Genomic DNA, 13,040 nt, shown 5'->3' with positions numbered 1-13,040 from the left:
GAACCTTCTCGAAACAAAGACACGCATGCAGTAATAACAACAGCCACGCAATTGATGCCAGCAGACAATAGCCGGCAAACCAACAATAGCAACAACAAACGATAGCACCGGCAAACAACCAATAGCGTTCTTGCGTTCGCTCACTAACACAGACACACAATCCATAGCTATAAATATCCGATCATTGTAAATAGTAGTTAGTAATAAAGTGACCATTATATAGTGAACACGTATCTTTTCTATCCCGTGAAACCGAATCCCTCTTCGGGCGGAAACCCCCACAAAACCAATATACGGCCTAATAAACGTCTTCATTCCAACAGTGCCTATAGGCATTAAAAAATATTATTTACGGCTAATAGGCACTGAGGTGCCGTTGTTTGGCCTTTATACGGCTTATAACAGGGCTTAATGGTTTATTGGGTAATTAGACTAGGGGCAATGGAGTATAAAATGCAATGTCACCTTCTAAGTACGATACTATATACATTTACCGATTGATACCAACTGGCATTTTGCATTTTATACGCATATCACATTTAAAGTAGGTACACTGGTGGAGTATTCATTGATTATATTCTTTTATTTGTCATAAGGTTTTTTCATAAACTAAATCAAAACATAGTTACTCATAGATTTATTACTAATTTTATTGTGCACTTTCAATATACCTTGGTTTTCTAAAAATCTACATATACTTTCTTTGTGATATACTTTAACAGGTTGAGTTAAAACTTTTATCTTTGATTTTTTTGGTATGTTATACTTATAGTTAACTTTGATTTTTCACGATTCAAGTTGTCGTTCAATGTCTTATGATACTCGTATTACTTGTTGTTCCGATAGTATTTAGGAACTTCGTTAGGATCGAAGCCCATTTTTTTCATCTCAACGGCCAAAGAGAATAGATAATCGTAGCATTCCGCCCTACAAAACGAAGTATATTTAATAAAAAAAAAAATTATAATTATTAGCTTCCAATAATGAGAAAATTCTTACATTGCTTTGGCTTTTTGCCAAGTATGTCCCCAGACATACACACCGTGCCTTCGAACCAGAATGGCTGAAGTACCAGGATATTCTTTCATTGTTAAGCACATCCGTTCTTCCAGATCTTTCTCGAAAGGAGTATTTTCGATTATGGGTACCACTAGCTCTTCGTCAAAGCGCAGGTTGCGTTCCAACTCATAGTCGTATATGCCCTGTAAAATTTAAAATGGAGTTTTAAGTGAAATTCAAGTTGAAATGTATTTTTCAGTTATGTTGTGTATTTGTCGTGACCTAACTAATGAAATACCTACTTTTAAAAGTCTAAAAGATTCATTGTTCAACAATCTTGTATAGGTCTCGTGTAAGTTCAGAGTATTTTAATTATAGGGTACCGTAATCATGCGTGAACGTACCCCACGCCGGGCATGATGACGTAGTTGTTATGAGATTCTTCATGCATTCCAAATGAAAAAAAAATAACTCTACGTTTTTCGTCATTTGCATAAAAAAAAGTTCAGTAGCTAGTGTTAAGGAACTAAAGTTAGTGTTGAAACAATTGATTTCAGTATGAAATATATTGAATAAAGAGCTTGGAATCATTCCAAAACTCGAACAAGAAAATAGTTACGAGAAAAGATGATTTTAGAGCAAAGTAAAAGGCGACTGCTCAGTGGGAACTTTTAGCAACTAGTAAAATTTTATTTGTACTACAAATCATGGCTTACTTAAATATCTAACATCCCCTCTTAAGCCATTATTATTGATTCCCCAGAACTGTTCTTGCTTCACAGAATTTTGTTCCAGGAACTGCCCTAGTGAGGATGTCCGCTGCTTGTTGATCTGTTGGTACATAGTTAAGCTTGGTTGATTTAAGCTCTACTTGTTCGCGGACGAAGTGGTGTCTAATGTCGATGTGCTTACTGCGTGGCGAGTAACCCATCTCCTTCTCAGCAAGACTAATAGCACATTTGTTGTCGCAGTTTACAGCTATTGGTCCCGCAACACTCATCATCTCTGCTAGGAATCCTTTTCACCAAATCGCCTCCTGGGTGGTCGCTGATAAAGCCAGCTTCGGTCGTCGACAGAGCAACAGTAGGCTGCTTCCGTGAACTCCACGCTATTGCTCCACCTGCCATCAGAAACACATAGCCGCGCGTAGATCGCCTCATTTCTGGATTGTTGCCCCAATCAGCATCAGTGTAGGCCTCAAATGGCCCAGCACATTCCTTCGAGAACACCAGCTTGAATTTCTCGGTACCTTTTAAATACCGCAGTATCCGTTTGGCTGCTATCCAATGCGCTTCTCCAAAATCAGCACAGAAACTACTGACTACGCTGACTGCATGGCAAATGGCCTCGTACCTTGAGCCAGAAATTGAAGGCTTCCTGCCAACTCTCGAAACGGTATGGACTTCATACGTTCCTGCTCGGCCACCGTTTTGGGACACATGTCTTGAGTCAATTTCTGATTTACATCCAAGGGAGTTGAAACAGGATTGCCTCCGGACATCTTGAACCGCTCTAGGAGTGTGTTGATGTAACGCTCTTGATTAATCGCTACAGTTCCTTTTCTTCGGGTAATCCGCATTCCTTAAACCTGATGAACTCGACCCATGTCTTTCATCATGAATCGGCTCGTCAGTTCTCGTTTCACCGCCTTGGCCATACCATCATCGTTTGTGAATATAAGGAAATCGTCCACATTGATTGTGACGATTACCAGCCTCGGAACGTCGCTCCTAAAGTACACGCAAGAATCGTACTTCGAACGCCGCAATCCCATCCGCCGTAATTCGGAATCGAGCTTGAGATTCCATACTCGGCTAGCCTGTTTCAGACCGTATAGGGCTTTCTTCAATTTGCAAACCCTATCGGTACCATCCTCGAACCCTGTCGCATAAATATTTCTTCCTCTTTCAGGTCGCCTTGAAGGAAAGCCGTCACCGCGTCAAGCTGATAGATATCCAGATCCATCTCCGCTGCCTTGGCCATCAAATACCGAATCGTAGCGTAGCGTACAACTGGCGAGTACGTTTCGGTATAGTCCACACCTTCGAATTGAGAACAACCTTTAATCACCTACGTGCCTTGAAACGCTCAATCGACCCATCGGATTTGATCTTCAGTTTGTAGACCCACTTGTTTCGCAAGGCCTTACGCCCGGCCGGAAGTTTCTCTAACGACCAAGTCTTGTTTTCCATCAGCGCTTGATGCTCGTCGCGCATGGCTGCCTTCCAGCGTTCACGATCGTCACTTTCAATCGCCTGCTGGTACGTTTGAGGTTCTTGAGCATGCTGTGGAATGGACAAATGCGGAACTTCGTTGCTCGAAACGTTAATAAAGGAACACTTGCCTCTGACTGGGCGCTCCCAGTCACAAGGGCCTGAATCAAGTTTTACATCAACCAATTCTTCTTGTGTGCGTGACGGGAGCGCATTGACTGGACCCGGACATATCAAACCAACCTGTGGGGATGCAAGTTTCTGAAGAACGATACTGTACGTCACTAAGTCAGAATACTTGACTGGTATCCGGCGCTCCCTCGCGCTGCGCCGCGTCATTCCCGCATTGGGTGAACGTTCAGAAGATTGCGGAGGGAGCGCAGTATGATTACTCCTCGAATCGACCAGTGTTGAATTGAGTTCTTCCAAGCTTGATTCGTATCCATCGCTCCAATCTGTGCCGTCTGGATTTGGTTCTGACACAGTAGCTAGATCGTCATTTGACACCTCCCGGATCGGAGCGCGTCTGACAATCGGACCGATTACTGTCATAAGATAGCTTGTCAGTTAAAAAACGTCCGATTTTTGTCCGATTTTCCGGACCATTTTCCTGCTGCTAAAAGCAGCGTCGAAGACAAGACCTGACACTTCAAATCGGTCCAGATTTGGTTTGAATTCGGTCAGTTTTTCATGACCAAATTGGCGCGACGCGTCGTCTGGTTTCGAAACGTCACCGCGGTATCAATCATAGCAATCATGTTTTTCTATGTCATTTTTTTTACTGGTACCATTCTCGACGGAAAGCGAATCAAATTTCTTCCAGGTAAGTTTTTTGAAATCATTTGTTTTAAGCATAGTTAAGAACAAAAACCATTTTCCAGGTAATCATCCCCAGCGAAGACACTTCGCAAGGGCAGCAGAACATGGGTCTGGTCGAAAGCATCGGTAAACCAATTCAGATTTTCCGAGGTAACGCGAGGGTGTTAGTCTGCCGAAGAATGGTTTTTTTTTTGTTGTTATAAATGTTATGTATTATTTAGATGTTAAATAAAATACATTTTTTACGAACTATTGAACTATTTGAAAAAATCAAATAATTTACAAATTTACGATGGCAGCCATCATGCTTCCGAAAATCAATCATTTTCACTGAGCCATGCTTGACTACATTCAGAGCCAAAAAATCAAAGCAGTCAAATTTTCCTTCTTCAACCAAATCATACAAACAATCATGCATGACAACGACGCTTCTGTATTTGAAACACTTTTGCGATACATGATGAGGTAAAAAAGGACGCAGACTATCAGCAACGAACGTCTCGATGCTGATTTCCTTCCCCTAACGACATTGCAACCTTTAGGATCATAACTGATATGTATCAGTTCTGAGCGATCTATGTAGGCTATCAGATGATTTTTTATTTTTCGTTTTGCCTAGAAGGACAAAATCATGACTAGGTAACCGCAATGAACTGTCCAGCATGTGCTACAGCTTTTTTGAACATGTGGTCCTGGTATTTATTCAGATTTTTCCTTTTGAAACATTAATGATCGTCTATCAATAACGAGCATTATCAACAATGATGCGGGGATAGACGTTCGGGAATGATTGAGGGAGCGACGTTCAAAATGTATCACCAAGTATGTCGATCACCGTCGATTAGCCACGTGACGAATAGCAACGGTAGCCTCCGGTGGGGCATGGTATATCTTCTTGTATCAAGTTAGTGTTGATTTTCGACATATATTCAATGGGTACTTTTACCACGTGCGTATCACAGCACTCGGAGGTAGCATCATTCTAGCTAGAAACCATTCCTGATTGCTTTTCTTGAGCGATTTTCCGACCACTGGCAGCCATATTAAATTTTGATTTAGAAAACGAACCTCTGCGATCTGACCGAATTTGGTCTGAAAATACGGACCGAAATCGGTCTAGAATCCGGACAGAAATCGATCTGGAAATCCGGACGGAATTCGGACCAATTGTTTTGACAGTTTGTTTTTTGGCAACGCGTCGCGTTGTCAGGAAACTTGTGTCACCAGAGCACTGAATTCGTCCGAATTCGGTTGGATTTCTTGTTGGATTTCCGACCGATTCACGGGTTGAACGGACCGAAATCCAACCGATTTTGGCTCGATTTTCCGATCCGGGCTGCACCACCTCCTTCCGCCTTTCTTCCGCTTCTTACGAAACCATCGGTTGAACCACGCTGATTATTTCAATCATGTCCACGCCTCCGGAAATAGGTTCTCCTTCTGTTTGTTTGTGGTTGATTTCATTGAGGAACACAACACTTCTGCTGATGGAAATCTCCCTGGTTTTCGGATTATATAATCGAAACCCTTTTGAATGAGCTGCGAATGAGCGTAGCCGACAAACCAACAAGCCTCCGATTCCTTATCCCACTTATGCCTTTTGATTTGCGGAATATCACACCCGCCGACTCTACGTTCTCCGACAGCGGGCCTTCCATGGCCCTGAAATCGAGTGCTCTCAGCACTTCCATAAGTTCATCGTCTTTCTCGCCATCCGAACCCCCTTCAAGGGTCTCTGCTCCTGAACGCATCAGAGTCTGCACATCGAAGACCTCCGAGCATGCCGCTCCATTAAGGTTTCCATCACCGGGACGCAACAAATCTGGCCTTTTGGGGACCTCGGAGCCCTTCGTCTCAGTCGCGCCGTTCCCAGCCAGCGTCTGCAGTCGTCAGTGGTGATGAGGCTCCCCAATTTGCCCCCACAGGCAAGTATTCTTCAAATCTGAGAGCTGTTCCTGCGCATGATGTTTTCCTGCCTTTTAATAGATCCATCGAATTTCAACCACATCTGAGAAGTACTGCTTTACCGACAAGGTACCTTCACCGGGACGCAAGGAACTAGGCACTACGGAGACCTCGGAGCCCCTCGACTCAGTCGCGCAGCTTCCTGCCAGCGTCAGCAGTCGTCCCAGCCCTGAGTTCGATCGTGGCGATGAGGTTCTCCAGCCTGCATGCTCAGGCAAGTACTCTGTTTCATCTAGAACATTATTTTTGCGTGATAAATTTCTGTCCAACAGAACATCACTCGATTGTAATCTCCAAGCTGCGTTCGTCAATACTTCAGTTTGTTCTTCTTCGCAACCTGAGAACTTCACGACTTCCACTGGGACTTCATCACCGGGACGCAACGCTTTGGGCCTTACGGAGACCCCTGTGCCCTTCGACTCAGTCGCGCTGATTCCTGCCAACGTCATCAGTCGTCCCGGCCCTGAGTTCGTATGTGGCGTAGGGGTTCTCCAGCCTGTCTTACCAGGCAAGTATCCATCTTCTATTGGCTTTCCTCTTCGTGATGGATTTTCCCGTTCCAGAGTACAACGACCCGGTTTGCATCGCGGTAAACGCGATTGTATCAATCTCTACTACCAGAACGTCGGCGGCATCAATGCCTGTGTTAATGAATATTTGCTTGCATCCTCAAGTTCCTGTTACGATATCGTTGTCTTCACCGAAACTTGGCTTAAGGACAGGACCCTTACCAGTCAGGTTTTCTGCTCGGACTACAGAGTGTTCCGTTGTGATCGAGGCCCTCACAACAGCACGAAATCTACTGGAGGTGGTGTTTTGATTGCCATTAAGTCATGCCTATCAGCTGTGCCCATCGATGATGAGGCATGGATTGACTTGGAAATGGTCTGGACGCGTATCGACTTAGGCGAACGAATGCTTTACATTGGTGCTGTTACCCCGATCGTGCTAAAAATGCGACTTTTGCTGAATCCTTTTCTCGTAGCCTTTCCAAAGTTTGCTCAATCACTAATCCTGAAGACGACATCATTATCATCGAAGATTTCAATCTGCCTGGTTTAAAGTGGTGCTCCTCCCAAAGCAGCTTCTTGTTTGCTGACCCGGAAAGATCCTCGTTGCCCTCCAACATCATCCTCGACGCTCTAAGTACGGCCACTCTCCGGCAAATCAACAACATCGTTAACGAAAATGGCCGTTCTCTCGATCTCTGTTTCGTTAGTGACGGGTCTCTTTCACCAACAATCGAAGAAGCTCCTGAGCCTCTGGTCAAGTCCGTCCCTCACCACCCCGCTCTGCTGCTTTCGCTCGATATTTCTGGCATTGTCGCCGTTACCGAAAAACCGGCTTCCTTCTTCCACGACTTTAAAAGTGCCGATTTTTCTGCGATTTTTCAAACTCTGGACACCATCAACTGGGAATCTGAACTGGACCCTTCTGATCCAAACGCTGCTGCTGTTAAGTTCACCCACATTGTCAACTACATTATCGATCGCCATGTGTCGAAACGCTCTGCAGTCTCAAATCTACGAGCACCTTTGGTCACGAAAGAGTTGCGGCAAATGAAAACGCTGAAGAATAAAGCCCTCCGTTATTACACCAGGCACAAGACTCTCCAAGCCAAAAATCAGTATCGCAAACTTAACTCAGCCTATAAAATACTAAGCACGCGTTGCTATCAGAGCTACCTAATGCGGATCCAGCGTGGTTTTAAAACCAAACCTAAATCCTTCTGGCAGTACATCAAGGATCAACGGAAGGAATCCGGCTTACTCTCATACATGTTCTTGGATGATACGTCGGCGACATCGGACCGTGATATCTGTAATCTCTTCGCACAGAAATTCCGTAGTATTTTCGACTCTGGCTCAATATCCTCGGAGCAGTTAAATAGTGCTACAAGCAACGTTCCTCATTTGAGCACTTCATTCGATAATTTCGCAGTCGACGAAGATACCATCTTGAAGGCTTCCGTGAAGCTGAAACACAGTTATTCTGCCGGACCTGACGGTATACCAGCCACTTTTTTGAAGCGCTGCATATCATATATGCTAACACCTATAAAACGAATCTTCCAAGCATCGCTCAACACGTCTACGTTCCCCTCTATATGGAAAGAAGCCTACATGTTTCCGGTCTACAAGAAAGGCGACAGGAGGAATGTCAACAACTATCGCGGTATTACTGCCTTATGCGCTATTGCCAAGTTATTTGAGCTGGTTGTTTTAGACCCTATCTTCTCGTACAGCAAACCCTATTTTTCTTATGATCAACATGGCTTTATGCCTAAGCGCTCTACGACCACTAACCTGCTGGCGTTCACGTCTAAGGTGCAAGACAGTTTTGCTTCAGGATTCCAAACAGACGCCATCTACACCGACCTGTCAGCCGCTTTCGACAAAGTGAACCATGAAATTGCTATCGCCAAACTCGATCGCATTGGTTTTTGTGGGTCTCTACTGGAATGGTTTCGCAGCTACCTGGTAGATCGTAAACTTATTGTCCGGACGGCAGAATCCTTCTCTAACCAGTTTTCTGCCACCTCTGGAGTGCCTCAAGGGAGCCATTTAGGACCAATACTATTTTTGATTTATTTCAACGACGTGCTGCTGCTCCTCGATGGACCAAAACTAGCTTACGCAGACGACCTGAAGTTGTTTTATCCCATCTCCGGCCCTGACGATGCCAAGTTCCTGCAGGACCAGTTCAACCTCTTCGCCTCCTGGTGCGATGTCAATTGTCTGCCCTTAAATCGTAGTAAATGCGCAGCAATTTCTTTTTCCCGTAAGCGGCTTCCATCAAATGCAGTGTATTTTCTCGGCGACGAGGCTATTGCTCGAGTTGAGCACGTGAAAGATCTTGGTGTCATTCTTGACAAACGGATGGATTCCAAGATTCACACCAATTACATCGTCGATAAAGCTTCTAGAAGCCTAGATCTACTGTTCCGCATGGCGAAAGACTTCAAAGATATTTACTGTTTGAAGAGTCTTTATTGCAGTTTGGTTCGTTCGATCCTTGAATAAGCCTCTGCTATCTGGTGCTCTTATTACCAAAACGGCTCCGAGCGTATTGAGGCTATCCAACGGCGTTTTATGAGATTCGCTCTTCGACACTTGAGCTGGCAAGACCCGTTCCGACTTCCCAGCTACGAGAGCCGCTGTCGCTTAATCGACATTGACACGCTGCAAGCCCGCAGGACCGCCGCACGAGCCTCTGTCGTAGCTGATTTACTTTCATCCAGAACTGATTATCCCGCACTTTTGGAAGGTATTCAACTCAACATACGACCACGTGGTTTGAGAAATCGTGAGTTCCAGTTCTACGTCCCTCTTCGTTTGAATAATTATGAGGCTAACACAGCACTTATTGGTGTAATCAAGACATTCAACCGCTACTCCGAACATTTTGAGTTTGACGTTTCGAGGAATGCATTCCGAAGAAAAATCCTTAAAGCTTTAAGTTTTGTGTAGACAATTGTATTTGTAGTGTCATGAGTTTTAATTTTTAATTATTTTTTTTTTCATTAGGATCAATATGTGATCCGTTGATGTACAATAAATAATAATAAATATGAGCCATTGCTTGTGCCCCAAAAACTCGAAGATGGCTCAAATCAGGACGCTTCCCAGTAAACCTTTCTACTGGAGTAACTTCAAGACCTTTGGTTGGCGAACGATTTATTAAATACACTGCTGTGCCTACTGCCTCAGCCCAGAACCGCTCACTTAGGTTAGCATCAAACAACAATGCCCGAGCTCGTTCCACGATGGTGCGGTTCATCCGCTCTGCCAAACCATTCTGTTCCGGATTGTAGGGGACAGTAGTTTCATGAACTACTCCGTTGACACGAAGAAAATTGTCGAACCTTTTGTTTACGTATTCCGTACCCTTGTCGCTTCTGAGACGCTTTATTTTCTTGCCCGTCTGCGTCTCGACCATGGCCTTAAAATCCTTGAACGCTTCTAACAACTGATTCTTCGATTTCAGGTAGAATACGAATGTCATCCGGCTTGCGTCATCGATAAACGTTACCATGTACCCACTGCCATCAATCGACGTCGTCTCCCATCGGACCACAGAGATCTGAGTGAATGAGGTCCAAGACTTCATTTGACCTCTGCCCGCTCGACTGGAATGGTAAACGTTGCTGTTTCGCTTCTACACACGGCACACAAGGATACAGCTTTCCGTTCTCGTACCCCAAACCAGTGGAAATGGCTCGCAAAATCCACATGTTGCGCTCGTTCATGTGACCTAGTCTTCGATGCCACAACTGAAAACTGGCCTCTGTTCGAATCGTTAACGCCTGTTGATTGCTGACCAAATTCAAACGATAGAGACCGTCCGTCTCTGTACCAACGCATACTACATTGCCCGTGTCGGAATGAATCACTTTGAAGGCCTCTTTCGTGAAAATCACCCGGTAGCCCATTTTACAAATCCGGCTGACAGACAACAGATTCATGGCTAGATCTGGAACACATAACGCATTAGACAACGTGATTTCACTTGACGTACCTTGGACATCTGCTTCCAGCTTCACAGTTCCAATCGCGACGACTGCCACTTCAGCGCTATCGGCAACGTTGACCGTTTGAGTTGTCTTTTCCAATTTTATAAACGGTTCCTAGGAGCGACACATATGGCTTGACTCCCCAGAATCGAATATCCAGTACGCCGCCCAAGCAACCAAAAGTCGCGTTCTCACTCAAAGATGGAAGCCCGAAGTTCACATTTGGCTGAGAAAATGTTTTACGGGAATTTCAGGTGACTTATGTCACGTAGAAGTTATTCAGGAACTTCTATCGCCTTTTGAAAGGTTGAAATATCGATAACGGAACTTTTAAGCGCTTTTAATGGAACTTCTTTGAAGAAGGTCGGTAGCGTTCGCTAAGCACTTTCTAAGATAACTCCAGGTGTTGCAAGGAACTTATTTGGGAATTCTAAGATACTTCTAGGTGTTTTTAGGAACTTATTTGGGAATTCTAAGCGATATGTCAAATATGTCTGTCAATTTTATGTCATGGTTTTTGTTTTGTTTATATCAGTACTCATATTTAGAATGGAGTTCAAATGTCTAAGGTTGAAACAAATATTTAAAGAATTTTCCGGATTTTTAACATTGAAGTTTTTATATTTTCAGAGCCTTACATCATCCACCGCTGCGATTGAGGAGAGTAACATCGCTTGCTGCCGATGATTAGGACCCCACTGCATGCATATTTCAAAATCCTGTAGTTTCGGAAACATCGGATTTCTGCTGGAGGACTAGGCCGCTGCCGTAACATAAATTTTTACTAAAAATTTATCTCACTGATTCAGAGAGAGTTGTTTATAATTTCCCCATTTTTTTTTTGCTTTTTCAAAATACGGGGTAATTACGAACACTTGTTTTTAGGCATTGTTTGATTATCTTAACTTATTTTTAATGTTTTACCACTGACCATACTGACTGGACACTCGATTTCGTTTTCTGGATAATTTTTCCAGAAAAAAAAACAAAAAAAAAAATCATTTTTCCAACAGTACGCAATGTCGATTCCAGAGTGCGCATCGATCGATTTGAAGAAATGCTATCCCAGTTAGGAAATGCCACCCAACTTTAAAAATAAAACACGCAATTTCTACGATAAAATCGGGCTAAACAGGACCATTTTTCCTACAGGGCATTTTTTGTCAAATTTTTCAGGTTCGCCACCTGCCGTCGGTATTGCGAACCTGCAAAAGCTGACAACAAAAAATTAGACAGAAAATGGTTGAATTTTTGTTCTAAGAGTCAAGTCAGTGTGGTCAGTGGTTTTACTATGTACCAATAATCATCAAGATCTTTAAAATAAACCGATATACCTACACGGAAAAAAATTGAGTGGTTATCCTAAAGACACTGTCATGATAATTTTACCATTTTAGCGCTATAGTATTTTCAACCACGAAAAGTATAACATCGATTTTGTAAAAGTGTGCATGAAACAATATTGAAATTACTATGTCCCTGGTAATTTTCGATAGCTCTCAATGTTTGTAGTCGAAAATACTATGGTCATGATAATTTCATCATAATTTCTATTAAAACTGGCGTCCACATAGTAATTTAGACATTGTGGAACCAATTCATATCAACAAAATACTATGCACATGGTACTTTTGAGAACAAAGCATATTTGACTCAAAAACATCAGTGCGTATGATAATTTTACTATGGTAAACATTCTTGTTGTTTACACTAATTCGAGATCATTAATCATCAAACCCGTGAGTAAAAAAATATAATTTTGAGCTGCTTTCAAGTTTCACAACTTTGAAAATCTTTCCAGAGCATCGGGAGAACACACTAACATTGACCGACGTGTGTCGGAAGTGTGAATTTTAATGTTTCAAATAATGTCATAATGCATGCATGGAAATAAACAAACAAACATACATAGTAATTTTACTATTTAAATCAAGCTCCTCGCTCCTCCTAATCTTTATCATAACACATACTAGTTTCATCATGAAACATATCAATTTTACTAGGCACGAAGTAAAACAATGCATCATTTCATTGACAATTTTACTAAAACGCAGTCGAATTTACTATGCGCAGCCAAATTGAGCACATAGTAAAATAGCTATGCGTAAGGTATTATAAACAACAAAACATATTTGACTCAAAAATATGGTTGCGTGTTGTTCATTTAAACCACGGATCTAGTAGTTTTACTATGCTTTTTTTTTGTGTGTAACTTTATCACACAGCAAAAAAATTCTAAAAGTATACGGAATCTAAAACGCAAGTGATCTATTTTTTCACAAGTGTAATTAAAAAATGATGTAGTTTTCCACTCCTTTCGATGTAATTTTAGTCTTTTTTCAAAAAGCGAATAAAGATAAATTGTTTCGGTATAATTTTACATTCCGTGATGTAAAAATAAAGCATCCAATGAAATTTATATCACAAGCAGTGTAAAATTATATCTGTTTGATTTAAAATTGACAGAAACTGTTTGTTCGTGCCATTTGCCAGTCGAGTCATTTTTCGGAAACCGAGTGTCGTTCCACGAC

General features: G+C 42.6%; 1 protein-coding gene across 2 annotated transcripts in view; it reads right to left on the bottom strand.

Moving 5' to 3' along the window:
- Window positions 1–562: 562 nt before the first annotated feature.
- The window catches only part of LOC129751859 (probable methylthioribulose-1-phosphate dehydratase), a 119,985-nt gene continuing 107,507 nt past the window's right edge, over window positions 563–13,040 (bottom strand). For both annotated transcript variants that reach the window (XM_055747616.1, XM_055747607.1), the window contains 2 exons: window positions 1,000–1,202; window positions 563–927 (listed from right to left, as the gene is read on the bottom strand). In XM_055747616.1, the coding sequence (XP_055603591.1) occupies window positions 828–927; window positions 1,000–1,202 (303 nt within the window). In that variant the 3' untranslated portion in view covers window positions 563–827. The remainder of the gene's footprint in view (window positions 928–999; window positions 1,203–13,040) is intronic.

The sequence above is a fragment of the Uranotaenia lowii genome, chromosome 1 (genome assembly GCF_029784155.1).
Source record: "Uranotaenia lowii strain MFRU-FL chromosome 1, ASM2978415v1, whole genome shotgun sequence".
Classification (NCBI taxonomy): Eukaryota; Metazoa; Arthropoda; class Insecta; order Diptera; family Culicidae; genus Uranotaenia; species Uranotaenia lowii.
The sequence above is the reverse complement of the archived record's forward strand: the minus strand, read 5'-3'. Positions and strand labels throughout refer to the sequence as shown.